The sequence below is a fragment of the Rhizophagus irregularis genome, chromosome 12 (genome assembly GCF_026210795.1).
Source record: "Rhizophagus irregularis chromosome 12, complete sequence".
NCBI classification, from domain to species: Eukaryota; Fungi; Glomeromycota; class Glomeromycetes; order Glomerales; family Glomeraceae; genus Rhizophagus; species Rhizophagus irregularis.
In genome coordinates, this window is record NC_089440.1 from 802,103 (window position 1) to 824,755 (window position 22,653).

Genomic DNA, 22,653 nt, shown 5'->3' on the forward strand with positions numbered 1-22,653 from the left:
GAATAGAATGATTTAAATGACTGGGTCACGCTGCGGTCGCTGCGTCTTTTGCCAATCATATTGTATTATGATTTATGAGATCAGATCATGATATATCTGCTGATAAATCTGGATGTCGTCATATTTACATAATAAATTTTAAAAATTTGTTGGTGAGTCATCGTTACATTTCATCGTTACATTTCGATTTGAAATCAAGAAAAATCTTTTCATTTGCAAAATTAGTAAAAGGTTGAATTTAGAAATTTAGTTAATTGATTCACAAAAAATTTTGCAAACTCAGTAAATCACAAAAAATTTTAGATAATTTGAATTAAGATATTTATATTTGTCCCATTTTTGAAATTATAAATTTATTGCTTTGAAAATTAAAGCGAGTCACCGGACTTGAATATTAAAAATCTCATATACCCGGTTTAATACGTCCTGGTAATACATTATCATTAATAATTTTTGATTTTAAAAAATATTTATTTATAATATAAGATAACATGTTATATAATTTGCTACTAAATTGATAAAAAAAAAATAATAATAATAACTTATATATATAAAAATTTAGTAAAAAACAAATATATGACTAAATTAATACCTTTTACATTATAAAATTACGAGCTCGAATATTTAAACTATCATAATTTTGAATAATAATATTATAAAATTCAAATTCCTTCACTTCATCTTTTAAAGAAAATAAATCTTTTGATTTTCCATCAGGGTAAAGACTTTTCATAGCAAAATATCTTACTTTTTTCTCTTTCATAATATAATTCTTTATACAAGGTAAAATATCATCACTATCTAAATGTAATCTATTATATATGAGTAATTTGTTAATAAAAGTATTTTCAGATTTTTTAAAAAATACTTCCAAATCAAAAATATTAATATCATCAAGAGATAAACTTAAATATTCTAATTTATAAGGAAGAATTTGTCCTAAATTAAATAATATAACAGAACTAAGAGTAAATTCCCAATCAAATTGATAAAATTTATATAAATTAATAGTAAGATAATTAAGATTATGTCTAATATTTTTAATTGAATCAAATGCCAAATAAATATTTTGATTATCAAAACCAAGTAAATCAAAAAATTTAATATTTTTACAATAATTTTTTGTTAATTCAAAGAATTGTTGTCTTAATTTGTTACTTATTAAATGTTTAAAACCAATATTTTCTATATAATCACCAGTTTTTCTTAATAAAGATTGTAATAATACAATTTCTAATATATCAGGTTGTTCATTTAAAAATAAAGATTTTAATTTAAATGGTTTTGTTAAATTAATAATTTGTTGTATAATACCAGAATTTAAAGATGAACAATAAAGAAAATGAATAGATTCCAAAACATTTAAATTTTCAAATACTTCCTTAAATATAACAATATTTTTAAAATCTATTTCATAAAGTATAATAACTTTTAAAGTATTTGAACAATTTGAATTTTTTAAATTATTTAAAAAATATTCATCTTGAAATAAAATTTTTTTAAGATTATGTTGAGAATTAATAATTTGTGAAAAATTTTTATCATATGAAGAAATATTTTGATTTAAAGGATTGAATATATAAAATGATGAAATTAAATCACAATTAATATAAAAACATTTAAAACATGTTAAATTTGAAATAATTATATTTAAATGAAATTTTAAAATTTTGATATTATAAATGAAATTTGGATTTTTTAAAATTATTTCAAAAGTATTATTAAAATTTTTAATTCCTATAAAATTTAAAGTATTTGAAATTTCAAGGTTAAAAGTATGTAATTTAACTTCATTTTTAATAAATATTTTAATTAATTTCAAGAATATAAATCCTATAAGTTCACGTGATGATTCAATTTGTAAGGTAAGGTTTTCTATAATTGGTAAAGTTTTATTATTTTCAATCCATTCATCAATAGAGATACTTGATACTTCAGTAGAAAAATATTTAATAAAACTAGGATAATTAAATAATGTATTTGAAGGAAATAAATCACAATTAATTCCATATTCTTTTAATTTTATTTTATCATCATCATTTAATTCATGTAAATAAATTTCAATAAATTGATATTTTTTTCTACCAAGATCAAAATTATCTATAACTGAAAATGGATTTTCCCACAATAATGGAATTGTTAAACGACACAATAATCTATTAACTAAAATACATGATCTTAAAGTTTTATAGTCATTTTTAAAAAATTGAATGATTCCATTTAATAATTCAGGTAAATCCCCTGAAAATACTTTTGAACATGCCATAATGTAAAGCGAAGCGATGGGAAAAGACAAAAGGGTGAGGCGTTTAATCTAACGACCCAATATTTGTTACGCGAGTATTTATTTACGCTGACAAATTGCTGCACTGATGCATGAACCGCAGCTAGATCTAAAATTGGTAGATCAATTTTCAGTAAAGTGAATTTATTATGAAATTATAAAAGAATGATACTTAATCTTTTTAAATTACCTTTTTGGGATACAATAAATCGATAATGTCTGCGCGAAAAAAAACAATATATTATTTACATATTATTACATATTATTCATATTATTTACATTATGAATGAACACCAATCATGCATAGCCACGAATAGGTGTGACATGTAATATTGACTGTCTAAGCCTTGCCTAATATGACATGAATATATTTGTCGATCGTCATGCATGTTATTTGTCACTCATGACAGAATCGTAACACTGTGAAACGCGGAATTTGCGCCTGAGGCGCAACAATAATTAAATATGAAGCTTTTAAGGTCTCACGTTGCGGAATGCGGAAAATAAAAAATAAGCAAAAATAAGCCTTTTATTTACAATTAATACAAGTATACAACAAACAATTTACTTTATTCAAAAATTAATAATTTTTTTTTTAGGAAATAATCGTCACAAATTCATGAGCGTCACATGAAAATTTTTTTAAAATTAATTATTTGTACTTTCATACTTTCACAATTTTTACCTTATTCTTTTCATTATCATTATACTATAAAAATTATTTGATTATAATTTATAATTATTATTTTATTTAAATTAGAGATCATTTAAATTAAGATATTATTCAATTTTTATATTGTACTTTATCTAATTTATTATAATTGTTTAACATTCATGTCGGTAATTTGCGCATTGCATAAATAATTTAATTTAATTTTATCAAAGGGAATTTTCTAAGAATTTGGCTAAATTATTTCCAAAACTACTTATTATCCGTCGATCAGCAAAATGCATATTATTTTTCTAAATTTTTCTAAAGTTGTTAGCTACGGCTGCATTTTGTAGATCGAAATAAAATTTGTCGCACAAAAAATCAAACTTAGTATATAATATATCCCCCTTGAATTTCCGAATATTTATTCATTATAATATTAATTAATTTTCTTTTTAAAAACTTAAACTTTATAAAAGAAAAAAAAAAAAAAAGTAAAAAAATAAATAAATAAATAAATAAAAATAAATATGTCCTACGAATATTATCAGGAAGTTATTATTGATTTAGAAAAATTGTTCACAACAGAAATTGGATATGATGTTATTATATTCGCTGGAGAAAATAAAAATACAGAAGAATTACATGCTCATTCAAATATTTTATCCACTAGGTCACAATATTTTTGTACGGCGTTTTCTAATGAATGGGCTGAAAAAAAGAATGGAAAGTTTATTTTTAAGAAACCTAATGTTTCACCCGAATTATTTAAGATTATTTTAAGGTAAAAAAAAAAAAAATTCGTTTTTCATTTGTCGTTTGTCGTTTATTAACGTAATTAACGTAATTAACGTAATTATTATCTAACTTTTACTTATATTTTAATTAATTAGATTTATTTATTGTGGGAAAATTGACTTTATAAAATTACAATGTCCCGAGATTTTAAAACTTTTGGCTATAGTGGACGAGCTTGGTATTCAATCATTAATATCTTGTATTCAAGAATATTTAATTAAACATCATGATGAATTTTTACAACAGAATCCTATAGAAATTCTCGAAACAGTTTATCAGCATGAATCATTCGAACAGTTGTGGAACCATTGTCTTGAAAAAATTTGTGAGGATCCAAGAATTTTATTTAATTCCGAAAAATTCATTAATTTAAAATCATCTTTATTAGAATTATTATTAAAACGGGATGATTTATATTTAGAGGAAATTATTATTTGGGATGGTTTATTAAAATGGGGTGTCGCACAAAATCCTTCTATTTCAAAAGATGATGATATCACAAAGTTGAAAAAGGATGATATTACAATTATGAAGAAAACTCTTCATAATTTTATTCCATTAATAAGATTTTATCATATTTCGTCAGAAGATTTTCTTGATAAAGTATATCCTTTAAAAGATTTATTACCAGAAGATTTACTTGATGGTTTATTAAAATTTCATATCGCATCAAGTAGGAAATCAGATGTTAATGATATTCAACGTCCTAGACAATTAAAATGTATTTATGACTCAATATTGATCGAAAATCATCATTTTGCTAATTTTGCTAATTGGATTGATAAGAAAGATTCTTTACTTTATAATATAAAGAATAATCCTTATAATTTTAATTTACTTTATCGTGCTAGTAGAGATGGTTATACACCTGAAGCGTTCCATTCTAAATGTGATAATAAAGGTGCAACTATAGTTGTTGCTAAAATTAGCGATTCTGATCAAATAATTGGAGGTTATAATTCACTTCAATGGGATTCAAGTGATCAAAATAGTTCCACAGTTGATAGTTTTATATTTTTATACTCTGATAGAAAGAACGCAAAATTGAGTTATAGTAATGGTGATCAATTTTCTATAAGAAATATTGCGTTAAATGGACCAACATTTGGTGGTGGTAATGATTTATATTGTGATAGTAATGGTACTTGGAGAAGTAATGGTTCATGTTCGTATCCTAAAATTGATGGTATGCGAAAAGGAATAATTAATGTAAATGATTATGAAGTATTTCAAGTTATATTAAAAAGGAAGGACGAAAATATTCAAGTTCAAAAAATTAATCAAGATTTAAATTTAAATTTGAAAAATAATAATAATATAGTAGGAAAGACTAAACCAGATAAAATTAAAAATAATGAAGATAAACTCGTTAAAAGAAGAAGTTTTAAATTATTTAAAACTTTATTTAATGAAAAAAGAAAACAACAATAATAATTTAAATTATATAATAATACACATAATTTTTAATTTTAAATTTTTAAATAATTAATAATTTCATAGAATTAATATTTTTTTTTATAGATTTTTAATATAGTATAAACAAAATTTTATATTAAGTTTTTTTTTTATTTTTTATTTTACAATTTTTTATTAATTTCTTAATAATTGTACAACATAATTTAAAAAAGTTTGTAGATAAATTTTTATAATAAAAACAAATATTAGAATACATAAAGCTTAACTTTGAGCGTTCGACTATTAATTAGGGATGAATCCAGGTTTGTGGGTTTGTGATATTAGTTCGATTGATTCGATTCATAACTGATGGAACCGAAATTACGGAACGCCCAATTACTGAACTTACGACTTACGACGCATTTCCATTCATCCTTTTTTTTAAGGAACGAAAAAATTTTTTACGACGATCAACTGATTCAATCAGTTCGTACTGGAAATTATCGGAACCGAAATTACGGAGCTCCCGATTACTAAACTTACGACTTACGACGCATTTCCTTTCATCCTTTTTTTTTAAGGAACGAAAAAAATTTTTTTGCGATGATCAGCTGATCAAATTCGAGAACCTGTTAGAGTTCGATCGCACACTGATTTTTTCATAAGGTCATAAGGTCATAAGGTCATAAGGAATTAAGGGATATAATGGGATCCGCCCTATAATTTATTTTTCCACGATTTGTTTTTTTTTTTTGAATTACATTAATATTGAAGTCAATTGTAGATCAAATCATTTTCAAATCTAATATCTTTCTTTCCTTTTTTAGTTAGTAATCTCTTTTATTAAAATTTCTTTTTTAGCGCAAGTGGCTTTTTTACAATTTCCGCTTTTCGCCCCTCTTTCCATTTTAGCGTTAGTGAAATTTTCATTCATAACATAATAATATTAACTTCCTATAGTACATATTTATGATGAACTATAATAGAATGGCACGTACCAATTGTTTTCACCGAAAAATTTAGCCAATCAAACTAGAAAAAGAAAAATTAAGGAACAAGTTCGAATCTTTATCCAGACTCGATATATATTTATCTTGTACATAACTTACATAACTTGTAAAAATTTTTTAAATGCGTAATATAATATAACATTTCATTGGTTGAATATCATGTGATAGATATCATTTAAGTACGTAATACATTACAATGTAACGTATTACGTACATTACATGGAGTTTATTCAATAAAATAAAGTTTAGATGCTGATAAAAGGTCGTACAAAATTTCTTGGCTTTTGAAAATTAAATTTTTCGAATTCTCTAACAAAAAAAAAATGTCTCTCGATTACTCTCAGGAAGTTATTGGCGACTTGGAAAAAGTGCTTGAAACTAACGATGGATATGATGTTATTATCTACGCTGGTGAAAATGAAAATGTAAAAGAATTACGTGCACATTCAAGTATTTTATGCATAAGGTCTAAATATTTTTGCACAGCATTTTCCAGAGTATGGGCCAATAAAAAAGATGGAAATTTTATTTTTGAAAAACCAAACATTTCTCCTCAAATATTTAAAATTATTTTAAGGTAACGTAAAATTATGAAAATTCAATGTTTAATGTTATATAATTTACATATATTTTTTAATTATCTAGATTTATTTATTGTGGAAAAATTGATTTAACAAAATTGTTGGGCCCCGAAATATTAGAGCTTTTGATGGCATTAGATGAACTTAACTTCCATTCATTAATCTCTCATGTTCAAGAATACTTGATTAATAATCAAGATAAATTTTTGCAACAAAATCCTATTGAAATTCTTGAAGCAGTTTATCAACATGAATCATTCACAGATTTATGGAATTATTGTCTTGAGAAGATTTGTGCGGAACCTGAAATGTTATTTAATTCTGATAATTTTATCAATTTAAAAGCGCCTTTATTGAAATTGATTTTAAAGCGAGATGATTTGGTTTTAGACGAAATTGAAATTTGGAATAATCTATTAAAATGGGGTATTGCAAAAAATCCTTCTATTTCACAAGACATCACAAAATGGAGTAATGAGGATATTACAATTATTGAAAGGTCTCTTCATGGATTTATTCCATTAATAAGATTTTATCATATTTCATCTGATGATTTTTTTGATAAAATATATCCTTTAAAAGAATTACTACCAAAAGATTTATTTGATGAATTGGTGAAATTTAATATTGCACCAAATAGGAAACCAAATATTGACGAAATTCAACCTCCTAGAAAACCAAAGTTCATTCATGATTCAACCATTTATGATTCAATTATAGTTAAATGTCAACATTTTGCTGTTTTTTCTAGTTGGATTGATAAGAAAGAAAATTTACATTATAATGTAAGAAATATTCCTTATAAATTCAATTTACTTTATCGTGCTAGTAGAGATGGCAATGCACCCGCAGCATTTCATGCTAAATGTGATAACAAGGGACCCACCATAGTCATAGTAAAAATCTCAAATTCAGAAAAAATAGTTGGAGGGTATAATCCACTTTTTTGGAATTCAAGTAATCAAAATAGTTCTACGAACGATAGTTATATATACTTATTTACTGATGGGAAAGATACAAAAAGTGCAAAAGTTAGTTACAGTAACGGTGATAATTATTCTATAAGAAATTTAGCTGTATATGGACCGGCATTTGGTGGAGGCGACTTAATAGCATATCTAGATGGTAATAATTGGTACAGATGTTCAACAAATTCTTATCCTAAAATTGATGGTATTCCAACAGGATATTTCAAGGTAGATGATTACGAAGTTTTTCAAGTCATTAAAAAATAAATAAATTCATATTCATTTAGACGGAACTCTTTTAAATATATTGAGTTATTCAGAGATTAAATAGCTTTTTTTTTGCTTGTACTTTATCATCAAATTGGCCTAATTTTATTTAATATATTATTAAAACTAAAAGATAGCAAGTGTTTATTTATTGAATAGATATTACACTAAACACTCATAAATTTTAGGAGACTTTCATGAATCACTTTAATCACTTTTCATTCTTAACCTGTAGATTTAATAACTACCTCCTAATTATCGCATTTTTTTCGTGAAATATTCTTCTCATAAGTAAAAGATTTTTGATATTCAATTAATGTCTAAGTCTTTTATCTGAATAAATTTAAATAATGACTATAAGATACTATATTTTAAGTAAAGTTTAAGTAAATAGTATCTTATAGTCATTATTTAAAGTTACTTTAATCTGAAAGTTATTGGATTTAACAGAATTTTTAGTTTTACTACATAGTAAATTATTATATTAGAATCTAGCGTATAATAAAAATATCTTACGCACTATTTTTTATTCTCTTGACTTTTTTTTTATACTAATTTATATTCAACAGAGATTATTTTAACTAAATTTAACTCCCTTAACTATTATTCTACGATTAATATAAAAATATGTAACTAACTATAAAGATTAAAGAAATTTTTATACTTGCAACACAAATGAAAGATCCTGTCATAATTGAACATTAATTTACATTTTCCACCTAAATTAGTCTGACTTAAATATAAATCAAAATCAATTTTTTATCTTTGCTATCATGAATCAACCAACTAATAAAAGATCTTTTGCAATTTCAAAACAACGTTACATTTTGTAATATACTTAATACTCAATACTGGTAATTAAAAAAGTAAGTATATATATTTCTTTATAAAAATATCATTCCAGTTATTCTAGTGTCAATTTTAATCCCACATTGACAGAAATAATTCGAAGAAATTAGCCAAAATTTCATTTGGATAAACTTTTTAGTTTTGTAGATTTTAATTTAAAATCGAGACTTAATTATAACGGCGGTCAAAAATCAAATCATCCGGATATTAATTCAATAAATAATTGTCTGAATTTTTCATTGCCTCTAATACGCTATATAAAAAATGGTAGCTCAAATTTATTTACGTAGTTCATGTAAAGATTTTTATACTTCCCCCGTATTTTATTAATTAAATTCTCTACTTTCTAAACAAGAAAAAATAAAAGATGATTAAATATATATACATATATAAAATTACTTTCGGTATTAAAAACAAAACAATTTGATTAAAAAAAAATTTTTTTTCGATTCGACTTGAACCAAAAAAAAAAAACGATTAAAAAAGTTTATTTTTCGGAAATAAAAAATAATTAAAAAAACAATTTTTCGGTATTGAATAAAAGAAAAAAATAAATTTTTTTCGGTTCCGAAAAAATAAAAAAAAATTCAAAGAAATACGATCTGCTGCGGCTGATCGCATCATCCGGGAAATGGCTTCGTTAGTGAAAATCTTCAGTTAAATCTGTATTTGAGATTGAGTGACCAACAATACATATACATTCAATACATACATAATTATATCACATACACATAATTAACTTTAAGTGTTTCAGAGAATATTGATCACATTTACAATAATTTTCTTTCTGGTAAAATTTAATTAACCGAGCCACAAAAATCTACATATGATCATGATATCTTATCTATAATAGATACGGAATAGATTGGGCGCAATTATTTATACGAATTTTTTTAGTTATATAGATTATTCATAAACTAATTCTTTAAACAGTTTTTGCTTAAAATTTTCGTTATATCTTTCTAATACAACTGAAAAGGGATATGATGTCATTACTAGTATCTACGTTGGTGAAAATGAAAATATAAAAAATATAAAAAATATAAAAAATTTCATGCTCATTCGAATATTTTATGTACAGTACAAGCACACGTATTTTTTGTACGGCGTTCTCTAATGAATGGACCAATAAAAAAGATGGAAAATTTATTTTGAAAAACCAAAATAGATTAAAAATAATAATTTTGTATTTATATGATATGCAAATTATGTTATTTTTTTTTAAAAAAAAATTTATCATAGGAGTTTCGCCAAAAATTTAGTTTCGGTTTCGCCCGAAACACTATTCCTATCTGTAACGGTATGTGAGCTCTTATGAAGTCCAATAATTTCGTCGCGTTCAAAAGGAGTAAGCTCACGAGTTTTTGGCATTTTTTACTTTAAAAGAATGAATACTTTTGATCTTTTCCGCAACTACCGCAAGAGGTTTCTTTTGTGAAAAAAAAAAATAATTTTAATATTAGTATTATTTATATGAAAGTCAATAAAAAGAAGACAAGACGATAACGATAACCATAACCATAACCATAACGACAAAGACAATAACAATAACTATAAAACCGATAACGATAACGATAACCAGTTTCTTAACTATCTACTAGTCAAGCAAGGTACAGTACATAGCTTTCGCTACTAACGCGAACAGATGCCTAATTCTTACAAAGACATATTAGCATATGATAGCATCTTGAATTTTCACAAGAGACTTCCAAAGCAATTTTTTTTTTGTTTTAAAGCCGTTAAAGAGGGAACAACCGTATTTTTTTTTAAAAAAAAGTCGTACCGTAAGACTACCGTAAGGTATATACCATCATAATTAATAATAAAATATACTCAACAGATCAGTGACTTATAATAACGATGTGAAAGAAATGATTTTATCATTAAAAAATCTGACGTCACTGCAACCTAATATATTTCGTATTTCGTCATAATAAGCCCCCCATACTATGATTCCAAGACTTCGTTAAAATAAGTCGTCATGGAGCTTTTGATAGCAATAGATGAACCTAACTTCCATAAATTAATTCCTTGCGTTCAAGAATACTTGATTGAACATCGATATGAATTTTTGCAACAAAATATTATTGAAATTCTTGAAACAGTTTGTCAACATAAATCATTCACAGATTTATAGTGAAGACAATTTGTGAAAATCCTATACTATTATTTGATTCTGATAAATTTACCAGTTTAAAAGAACCTTTATTAAAATTACTTTTAAAAATGGATGATTTGGAATTGGTCGAAATTTTTATTTGGGATAGTCTATTAAAATAGGGTATTATTGCACAAAATCCTTCTATTTCACAAGACGCCACAAATTGGAGCAAGGATGATATTACAATTATTGAGAAAACTCTTCATGATTTACTCTATTAATAAGATTTTATCATATTTCATCAAACAATTTCCTTGATAAAATATATCCTTTAAAGGAATTACTACCGAAATTTCATATAGCACCAAATAGGGAATTAAATGTTAATATTCGATCCTAAAAGGTTAAAATCAGAATGTATTTATGATTCAACCATAATTGAACGTAAACAGTTCGCTATTTTTGCTAATTGGGTTGATAAGAATAAAAATTCGCATTATAATTTAAGAAACATTCCTTATAAGTTTAATTTACTTTATCGTGCTAGTAGAGATAGTTATACACCTGAAGCATTTCATGATAAATGTGAGCTACTATAGTTCTTGCTAAAATTAGCGATCCAGATCAAATAGTTGGAGGATATAATCCACTTCAATGGGATCGTAATGGGTCCACAGTTGATAGTTTTATATATTCTTTTGAAGATAAGGAGAATACAAAAACCGCAAGGATAAACTATAGTGGTAGTGGCTGTGATTTATTATGTCATGGCAGTGGCACATGGTTTAGTTGTATCGTATACCAACAGAGTTTGAAAATTGAAATAGATAATTACAAAGTTTTTCAGGAATCCATTGAATGTATTTAGTGTATTCTTAAACAAATATTGTCAAATTACACAATCAATTTAACGTTACAAGAAAAAAAGTTCTTAAGTAAATTGAAATAACAGAAAAGTTAGTGCACGTATTTATATAACAAATTTATTGAAAAAATTGTTATACTCGTAAATCTAAGCATTTAACCGATATTCAGGAAGCGTTTCTACCTGATAACTCTATTACACAGGATCGTTATTTTCGTTAAAATATTACTTAATTCTTTCTTATTGATAGTTAACCCATGTAATATTCCTTTATTCACCCCTGAATTTTCCTTTTTGATTATAATGTCCGTCTGTCCGTCCGGCACGTGACGTCGTGACGATGTAAGTGGTTAATTCTATTTTTATAGAACGAATCAATCAATAAGGCAAGGAAAGAAATGCTGTTTCCATGATGGTAGAGGCTTGTGGAGACATAATTTTATATATGTTGTTCTTCACTCATAAATTGTTATTACGTTTCGTTTATCTACGAGAGCACATCAAATACTGAAAAGGAACAATAAATTCTTGAATACTTCGGACTTAATAACGGTTTCCCATTTCCTAGTGTAATATACAATATAATTATATATTATTGGATAATAGCGCCGCATTAGACTATTATATATAACTGATAATTACTCATATGAGTCATATCGGTCATATGAATAAAAGTTACTTACGTGATTACTCATGCAAATATGCAAATAATAATTTAAATAATATAAATATGTCAGTTTTCTTCTTTGTTTTTTCTTTGTCTTCTTTTTTTAGGTCTTCTTTATCGGTCTGTTTTCTCTTTGCTTAGGTCTTCTTTTTATTCTTAGGCTCCTTTTCTTCACGTCTCCCTTTAGGTATGTGGGTTGTTGTGCGTAGGTTTGTGTATGGGTTTGTGTGTGGGTGTGTGGGTGGTGTGTATGTTTGTGTATTTCTTTTCAGTTTCCCTTTCCCTTTCGTTTCCCTTTCCCTTTCGTTCTCCCCTTTCCCTTAGTTCTCCCTTTCCCTCTCGTATCCCCTTTCCTTCCCTCTCGTTTTCCTTTTCCTTCTCGTTCTCCCCCTTTCCCTTTCGTTTCCCCTTTCCCTCTCGTTCTCCCTTTCCCTTCCGGTTACCTTTCCCTTCCGTTCTCCCCTTTCTCTCTCGTATCCCCTTTCCTTGCCTCTCGTTTTCCTTTTCCTTCTCGTTCTCCCCTTTCCCTTTCGTTTCCCCTTTCCCTCTCGTTCTCCCCTTTCCCTTCCGGTTACCTTTCCCTTCCGTTCTCCCCTTTCCCTCTCGTATCCCCTTTCCTTCCCTCTCGTTTCCTTTTCCTTCTCGTTCTCCCCTTTCCCTCTCGTATCCCGTTTTTCCCTTTCCCTCTCGTTTTCCCCTTTCCCTTCCGTTCTCCCCTTTCCCTTTAGTTTCCCCTTTCCCTCTCGTTTCCCCTTTCCCCCTTGTTTTCCCCTTTCCCTCTCGTTTCCCCTTTCCCTCTCGTTCTCCCTTTTCCCTCTCGTTTTCCCCTTTCCCTCTCATTCTTTCCCCGTTCTCCCCATTCCTTCTCGTTTCCCCATTCCCTCTCGTTCTCCCCTTTCCCTTCCGTTTTCCCTTTCTCCCCTTCCCCCCTGATCAATGTTGCTGCACCTCAACGTGGTGATCAGGTGACAACAAGTTTTTTAAAAGACTTGGCTAAGTCAGCAACAAATAGTAATTAATATTACATAAGTCATAAATCGATTCGTTCATTTTATTAAATTGATTCATTATTTCATTTAAACATAAAAAATTAAATATATCAAATTATTTATTTAGTTAAGACTATTTGATTTGAATTATTGGGCAAAGTTTTTCCATAATTACATTCTTAAGATTAGCACGTTGAAGAAATTTTTAACATTTAAGTTTAAACAATGATTTCTATATGTTTTAAAAAATCCTTTCAAACATATTCCTTTTTTTTTTGTAACACTGATAATCTGCTATTTTTTGTAATCAATTTTTTTTGTTTAGCGTTGTAATATTCATTAATTAAATACTTTGGTATACAATGTTTATCTGTTTCTTCTCATAAAATTAATAATTGCTTATACCATCAATAAAACTGGACTCTCGTACAGTACGTACAGTATCCGTATAATTCCGATTTACGCTCAAAGCTATAAAAAAAACTTAAACAAAGCAATGAATTAATTAATTTTAATCTTTAATTTTCAACAATAGTATGCATTTTTCATAACTATCTCTTTTCCCATTATAATAATTTAAAATAAATAAATTAGTATCGGTTTTGATTTATCGAATACTTGTCTTGGCCAGATATAGTTAACCTATAACTATCTCTCTAGGAGTGAGTACCTTTATAACCAATTTATAATTAGGAAAAAAGCTGCTATAAAATAAAAAATGGGTTGGTTACTAAGAAAAAATTGAGTATACTTTCTTATCTGTGCATCTTCTGTTAAGTATATTACATTATAAATCCGTTACCTATGCAACGTGGAGAAAGAAATGACTTTTTTTAAAAGAATTGAATCGATACGTAAATAAGTAATTTTTACATAAACTTTCTTATTTTTACCTATATAATCATATTTTATTTTTGACCAAGGATTAAACACAGGTTTCTCGGTTTTTATGTTAGTTTTAAGTATGTTTAATATATGGAGGGTTGTACGAGAAGAGAAGTATTTTGCCTCACGAGTTTATCTAAATATCAATGTACTGACGCATGCATCTTATTCTTTGATATGTCAGTTTACTATTTTTGGTATGATATATATTATAATAGTTAGCTGAATAGCCGTGTACTGATTTATTAGTAATTTTGAGATAAAAAAAAAAGATTTAGATTAATTTTAAAAAAAAATTCAAGACTTTTTGAATAATCACATTATTTAGTGGAGATTTACTCATCTTTTTTCTTTTAGTGGAAAGGTCTAATATGAACTATTTTAGTCACATTACTCATCTTATATGTTTCTGTTCATGGCAACAACTAGTTTTTCTTCGGTTTGGTCTTCTTTGTCAGAATCCACATTTGCTATCAGCATTGTGTATATAACTTAATCCAAAAACTATTAATTATAATTCGCGTTAATTTTTTATATTAACTATTTAAAGTCTTAAACTTCATCGTTATATAACCTAATTTAATAAGTTTGCAAAGTCGATTTCGTATTACGATGTCAATTCAATTGATTCGATTCATAACTGTACTGGAAGCTATCGAATTCAAAATTATGAAGCACTTAATCTATTAATCAATGAACAAAAAATTTTTACAATCGAATTTGATATTGTCATATTGCCGTAAAATCGTATTGATTTTTCATAAACGTAGGAGAATTTAAAAAAAAGTTTTGTTTTTAAAAAAAATCGCGTGCACATAATCAGGTGATCATCACGTTGTTTAAGGATCGTTCGCTACGTAGGTTAAAAGCTGCGACCAAAAGTCGCATAATTCGAGTATATTGCCAAATAAAAATTCGACTTATTATTAATATAAATCTTAAAATATATTGTTTGTGTAATAAATTTATGTCGAGTTTTTACTGATATAAAGTATCAAATGAAATGACTGAAGGCCCTGATTATGATTTGTTCATGAGCGAATTTTGTTTTTTCAAAGAATTAATATAGAGAAAACAGAAACTTCGAGAGTTGATTCATAAATTATGAAAAATTAATAATAATACATAAATCTTATTTTTATTTTATTTATTAAATTATAATTAGAAATGGAGAAAATTTAATAAACAACAGCTTCAGCCTCATGTTCGATAAAGAATTAGCAGCTAATAGTAGCTAATGTTCTCATTTCTCAAACATAACTTAGATACATATGTGTTGAAAATTAAAATATTGAAGCAATAATAATAATAATGATAATAATAATAATGATTATTATGATAATGATAATGATAATAATAATGATAATGATAATAATAATAATGATTATTATGATAATGATAATGATAATAATAATAATTATTATTATGATAATGATAATGATAATAATAACAATAATGGATGACGATATTATTGATGATAATAACAACGAAATAATCCTCCAATAAAAATCCGAGTGCACCTTTTTCTTCGAAATAATATTTTAAAAGAATGATTTTTCAAAGGAGAGGTGGGAAAATATAGAAGCTAAGTGTCAGGCACTTCAATAGGCTCAGTTATTTCAGTATTCTGAAAATTTTGACTAAGAGTAATTTTGATTTTGGCATTAGACCTAAAAAGAGAGAAATTATTATTATTATATGATAAAGGTTGGGAATATTTCTAAGCTTGAAAATGCATACTTGTTATCAATAATTCCAGTGACAATAAAATCATGTCTATTATCATGATACTTAACGGTTTTATTTGGACAAGTACTACCAGTACTACCTCTGTGCAATTCTTTAAGTAAACTTTTGTCCAGTGATGGAAATTCCTCATATTCACGAACATTGATATTTATTGAGTTTTCCCCGGATAATTTTACCTACAAGTGTGAATAATGCATGATCAAACATTTCTTAAACGTACATCATTCGATAGCTGAATATTAAGTAATTACTTACTTTCCAAGTAACTATAAGGTACAGAGGATTTGAGTTTGATCCTCTTTGCCCTATTATCTTATATGATATTATTCCTCTTGAATCCTGACCCGAACCAGCGGTGAATTCTCTGTGTATTAAAAATTTTATTGTCACATAAACTCTTTTATTTATTACAAAACATACAGATTATTCTTACGTTGAATCGGAAATTTCTCCTGGGTTTATGACTGTGTCTGGTGGATTTTTTACTTCTCCAGGTGAAAAAATCTTAGGTTCAGTAAGTATCAAATTTTGATGTTTATTTTTAATGGTAAGTGTTGCACTTATTTTAACGAGCTTATCATGAAGGTAAGCGATTAATACCATGAAGACGTTTTTGGTAGTCTGAAGTTCAACGTTATTCATTATTATTATTTATTTGCGTAATTCTGATATAGCTAGATTAATTTTTTTTTCACTCGGAAAAGAAGGATAGTTTTTTTTTATTCGAAAGTTATTTTTCACTCGAATTCTTGGAAGAAAAGGATGAGAAGGTCACTATTTTTTACTCAGAAGAAAGGTACATTTATATACTTATTAATCATTGTCCTAATTAAAACACTAAAAGATTTGTTGGTTGCCGATCGTACTAAAATAGAAAAGCTTGATTTGAAATGTATTTATATAATCAGCAAATCAATACCAAAGATGGGGGATCAGCATCTTAAAATGGAAATCACTCAAAAACTAATCTTATGTTAACGTTAAGTTAACGTTAACCTATCATGACATGTCAATCATTTCAAGTCATGACAATAACGTGACGCGCCACCCACCCACCCATAGGGTGATATTGCACTTATATAGAATGATCTTTCTTGCTTAAAAATTATGGGATAAAATTTTTAGCAAATCATGTCAAAACTGAATAATTTTTTTGTTAGCCAAAAATGATCAACAACCGGATGACAAATTTTAATATTATGTAAATAAACAATTTGTTTGTATTACTTATTTAAATATAGATACATTTTTTTTTTATTTTGAACCAAAAAATAAACAATAATCAAATGGTAAATTTTCATTATCGTCGTCATTACATTATCGTTATAATTAAAGTTGCCTGCCGAAATTAGGGAGTTTTGGCATGTCAAAATTGTCAAAACTATTTTGACATGTCAAAATTGTCGAAACCTAAAAATATTACGTTTCACGTAATAACTCGGCGTCCAATGATCGTAGAAAGATGCACCATAGCTCGTTGGAATCGTCTCATAACGACGAGTCGAATGGTGGTTAGATCGTCTTTCTACGATCACTGGATGCCGAGATATTGAGCGAAACGTCAAAAATCGGCATTTTGTATTTTGCGCTACTGCGCCGTTTGACGTTTCGTCTATTATCTCGGCATCCAATGATCGTAGAAAGATGATTTAACCACTATTCGAATCGTCGTTATGAGACGATTCCAACGAGCTATGGTGCATCTTTCTACGATCATTGGACGCCGAGTTATTAAGTGAAACGTCAAATGGCGCAGTATCGTAAAATACAAAATGCCGATTTTTGACGTTTCGCTCAATATCTCGGCATCCAGTGATCGTAGAAAGACGATCTAACCACCATTCGACTCGTCGTTATGAGACGATTCCAACGAGCTATGGTGCATCTTTCTACGATCATTGGATGCCGAGTTATTACGTGAAACGTAATATTTTTAGGTTTCGACAATTTTGACATGTCGAAACTATTTCGGCATTTCGGCATTTCTACAGGTTTTAGTTTCGACATTTCGACAATAGCCTGTAGAGTTTTGGCAGGCAACTTTAGTTATAATGCTATCATGAAAATTTTTTCAGGGTAGTAATTCTAAAAATGATTAACAATCGGATAATATAATTGTTGTTTTATTATAATGTTATCATAAAATTTTTTTTTCTCAACAATTGGATGATAAAATTTAAATAAATGTTATATCAAGTAATTTTTTATTTTGAAACAAAACAATAAACAACAACCAAATGGTAAAATTTCATTATCATTGTCTTATTAGTATTATGATGTTCAATTATCGTAATTTTTCCAGAACTAAAAATGATCAACAATCGGATAGTAGAATTGTTTTATTACAATGTAATCGTGAAAAATTTTTTTCCAGAGCCATAATTCCAAAAATGATGATAGTAAATTTTAAATGATGCTTTATCAAGTAATAAACAATCTTTCTGTATTATTATTTAAAGTTAATCACATATTCTGATATATATATTTTTTTATTTTTGAACCAAAAAATAAACAACAATCAAGATAATTAACCTTAAAATGATTAACAAGTGAAATAACTAAGCCAAAAATGATTAACAAGCAAAATAAACCGAAAATGATCATCCTTTACCAAATGAGAAAAAAATTATGTTAATAGCTAGTTAAGAGTAATTTTCTCAATTTTTTTATAGATATGTTAAATATAATCAAAAATTTTGCAAATAAAGTGAAAGTTATGGTTTGGCTAGAAAAACCCGGCGAGCGAAGCGAGCCAAATGAAATTGCATCATCATAATAAATCACATGAATATTTAATACACAATCACATGATCTACCAGTAATTTTTCCACCAGTTAAAATTTAGAAATTCTCTTTAAATCTTAAAAACTATTTATCATAATTATGATACTGTATGGTAGTATAAATCAACTTAATTAAAAAAAAAGTCAGAATTATTACAGTTCTAATTATACTATGACTATAGCTCCCTGCCATGTTTAATGTTAACTTGTTCTAAATTAAGGAAATCCGATATTAGGCGCAGATACAAGAAATTAAAACAAGTTTAATAACCATTTCACTATATATTACCATATTTTGCTATTTTTAAAAGCCCGATAATAAGCACCCCGGCCTGCGTTATGGAGATTTGATCAGAATTATGGGGACCTTTTGTACGGAAATCACTCATTCAGGTGATCATCAAAGGTTATAAACTTAACTATTCTTACTATTTATGTCACAAGTGTATAGGTAAAAACCTTTGATGATCACCTGAGTGTGGTGACGGAAATTTAAATGAAGATGTACAATAAACATCAATTATCCACTTCTATAAATAAGGAAGATCACTTTCATTTTTCAACCTTACATGGCTCTTCCGAAAATATGATAACCATGTTCACTATTCCTTTCTTAGTTAGATTTGTTTGAAGAATTCAAAGCCATTAAACATTAAGTGCTAAATTTCACAATAACGTGTAAATTATAGACCCGGATGGAAATTTAAATAAAGTGTAATGAAAGTAAATTACCAATCGGAATTAATTTAACAGCTAAAAGTGAAATAGGGGAAAAATTGGGAGAAAATAGAAAGAATGAAAAAAAAAAGAATAGTTATGTTTGATATCTTTTCTCAGAAGGAAATTGGAAAAACATCTCGATCAATAAGATTAATGAGCATAACAGTTTTTTTTTTTTTTTTGAGCAAGATGGTATTCCTTCCTTCATTAAAAAATTTACGTAAGACCACAAATATACAATAATAAAAACCAATTAAAAAGCGACTTTAAAACATTCGAATCAATTTCAAAATTCCTATTTAAAATTTGCACCATTATTTGCACATAAAAAATATGGTATCCGGACTTTTCGCCGAAGTCCATTTCACCAAAACCTATTTCGCCGAAGCAATTTTGCCTCACCAAAGTGCCATTTCGTCGAAATACCATTTCCCGAATAGTCATTTTACTGAATGGCCATTTTGCAGAAGGACATTTTACCGAAGCCATTTCGGCGAAGGGATATTCCGAAGATATGGAATTTTTAATTTTCCTTTTCTTTTATTGAAGGTAAACAAATCATTTACACATTATATTAAGTCACGTTTGTCTATTTTTTTTTAATTAAAGATAACTAGTTTTATTAGACAAATTTAATGTACTCATCAATTTTCCAAAACAAGTAAAAATAAAATAGTTTAAAGAAAATTTGTTCTTTGAACATTTTTTATTTTTTTTGTATCGAATTGTTAAATATTTTCGGTAAAATACCTTTGATAGAATGGATGATTCGGGGAAAAGGGTTCGGCGAAATGTCTATTTGAAGAAATGTCATTTGACGAAATAGTCCTTCGACGAAATGGCTTTGGCGTAACGGATTTCTCCAAATATAATTATTCTTTTTTTTTTCAAGCATAGATTTACTTTTGTTTTTTATTATTATAATTCCAATTGAATATTATTTTTAAAATTGTATAAGATCCAATAAGGTTCAAAGTTTTTTTGTAGCATTTTTTATACTGCATACTGACTGTAATTACAGTACGTGATGGAATTATTAATTTTGAATATATTGTTATCAAGTTAAAGTGTAGACATATACAGTAAAACCATTTTATGAATATCGTAGTGAATTTAACCGAGTCAATCATGCTCCATCATTTATATATAATAATTTGAATAAAATTTTTAAAATAAATGAACGATTGACGCATAATTTTTTTTACGTCATTGTATAGTTGGAGACACAACAAATCATCAAGTTGTTTCAAATTGAGATTTTAAAAAATCACATGATATATATAACACTAATTTGCGATTGGTTAAAAATCAAACCATATTGGGAAATGTTTTACTTTATTAATCATCAATATTTTCAAAAATAAAATCTGGAACAAATCGTTCACAGCTTTTTTTCTTTTTTTAGCTATTTTTTGACAGTGTTGTGCTTGTCTCTTTAGTCATGCCATAAGAAAAAATTCTATGATCTACATTACCTCTCAACCAGTCATAGTTCTGGCTTAAATTATAGAATTTTGTCAAATTCTGGCCAAAATTAGATGTTTCAAATCCTACCGTTTATTAAGAAAATACCGAACTTTACAGGCTAATAACTTTTGATCTAGATTACCAATCAGGATAATCTCAACGTCATTTTGTAGTTTAAGTTAGTAACAATTAAACTATGTTGAGTTATTTTAAATATATGCATCCAAAATATTTTTATTAAATTTCTAATTGGACAATTTTATTTGATGAATTGTTGTGTCCCAAACCGTAGATCTTTGTATAAATAAAAAAGAATGGAATATCTAAAGAGCTCCTTTTGTGCTAAAAGAAATATGTATTTTCTAACTTATGATTGAGATCGACTGTCATGATTAATTACATGTTCGCTTACATGTGATCTATTTCACGCAATCAAATTTGAGCTGAGCTTTTACTCGATTAAATAAATTTTAATTTTAACCTTTTTTTTGAAGGAAAATCTCATGATGAAAATTATCCTTTATAGGATGATGAACATTACACTACCTTAAAAGAATCTAGTCGCAATGGGTGCATTATTGTGTAAAAGTTTCCATGTGCATTGTAAATTTGTAATGGTTACGGTACGTTTCGCCTAAGTCCATTTCGCCGGAGGCCTTTTCGAAGCAATTTCATCGAAAGGATGGGACATTTCGTTGAATGGAAATTTCGTTGAATGGACATTTGCTAAATCCTTTTTTTCCGAATCATCCATTTCACCGAAATCTACCTCACCGAATAGGACATTCCGCCAAAAATGTTAGCGATTTAATACCCAATTTTTTATTAATAAATGTTAAACTATAAACCGAAATAAACATTATCAACAATGTTTTTTGTAAAAAAATTTTCGTAAATGGATATTTTGGAAAAATATAATTTGAAATTTTGGTGAAATGGCTTCGGCAAAAAGTCCTTCGGCGAAATGTCCATTCGGTGAAATGTCTATTCGATGAAATGTTGCTTCGGTGAAATGTCCTTCGGCGAAATATACTTCTGATCAGTATTTGTCAAATTAATGGTTTCTTTTGGTAGATCACGTAGAGAATACTAGGATCAGCCCACAAAATTACTAAGTAGTGAATACTGACCGTTTAGGTTTAAAAAATACGCAAATGCAGTATAAAAATTCAACTTGTTATAAGGTTTAGAACATATTGCTTGTGTAAAATTTATACCGCGTTCTTTTTGTACGTAATAATAGAATTGCGATGAGATTATTTTTTAAAATTATTTTTTATTTGTCATAGTTAATAGTATAATTAAACAATCAATGTTCTTTTTCTTTCTTTAAACTAATATGAATACATGTATTTCGAATAAGAATAAACCAAATATAATACATGATTACCTTTTCTTTCCTTCCCTCTATTGCCAGTAATTAGTAATTTTTATTGTAAATTTTTTCTAATACTAGTAGATTTTTACTTTTTTTTATTCCTTCTTACTTTTTAGTGTTAATAAAATTTAATTTTTACATAAAAATCTAGTCACGTTAAGACAACCTGGATTGTGCATCGTGATTCGTTCATTAGCGAACATTTTTCATTTTTTTTTCAAAGGATTAATATAATATATAGGAGA

General features: G+C 27.1%; 4 protein-coding genes across 4 annotated transcripts; 1 reads left to right on the forward strand and 3 right to left on the reverse strand.

Moving 5' to 3' along the window:
* Window positions 1–453: 453 nt before the first annotated feature.
* Window positions 454–2,316, reverse strand: OCT59_003738 (uncharacterized protein). Its single transcript, XM_025332463.2, has one exon. The coding sequence runs from the start codon at window positions 2,264–2,266 to the stop codon at window positions 596–598; it is 1,671 nt and encodes a 556-aa protein (XP_025171597.1). The 5' UTR covers window positions 2,267–2,316; the 3' UTR covers window positions 454–595.
* A 2,274-nt stretch (window positions 2,317–4,590) lies between these two features.
* OCT59_003739 (uncharacterized protein) lies at window positions 4,591–5,165 on the forward strand (the record flags this gene model as incomplete). The annotated part of the gene is made up of 2 exons (XM_066147844.1): window positions 4,591–4,593; window positions 4,770–5,165. 2 exons carry the CDS (start codon window positions 4,591–4,593, stop codon window positions 5,163–5,165), a joined length of 399 nt encoding a protein of 132 aa, XP_065996506.1.
* A 7,455-nt stretch (window positions 5,166–12,620) lies between these two features.
* On the reverse strand, window positions 12,621–13,277 carry OCT59_003740 (uncharacterized protein; the record flags this gene model as incomplete). The annotated part of the gene is made up of 1 exon (XM_066147845.1): window positions 12,621–13,277. One exon carries the CDS (start codon window positions 13,275–13,277, stop codon window positions 12,621–12,623), a length of 657 nt encoding a protein of 218 aa, XP_065996507.1.
* Window positions 13,278–15,896: 2,619 nt separating this feature from the next.
* OCT59_003741 (uncharacterized protein) lies at window positions 15,897–16,702 on the reverse strand (the record flags this gene model as incomplete). Its single annotated transcript, XM_025320324.2, has 4 exons — window positions 15,897–15,981; window positions 16,052–16,236; window positions 16,316–16,424; window positions 16,494–16,702. The coding sequence occupies 4 exons, from the start codon at window positions 16,700–16,702 to the stop codon at window positions 15,897–15,899; spliced, it is 588 nt and encodes a 195-aa protein (XP_025171592.1).
* Between the last annotated feature and the right edge of the window lie 5,951 nt (window positions 16,703–22,653).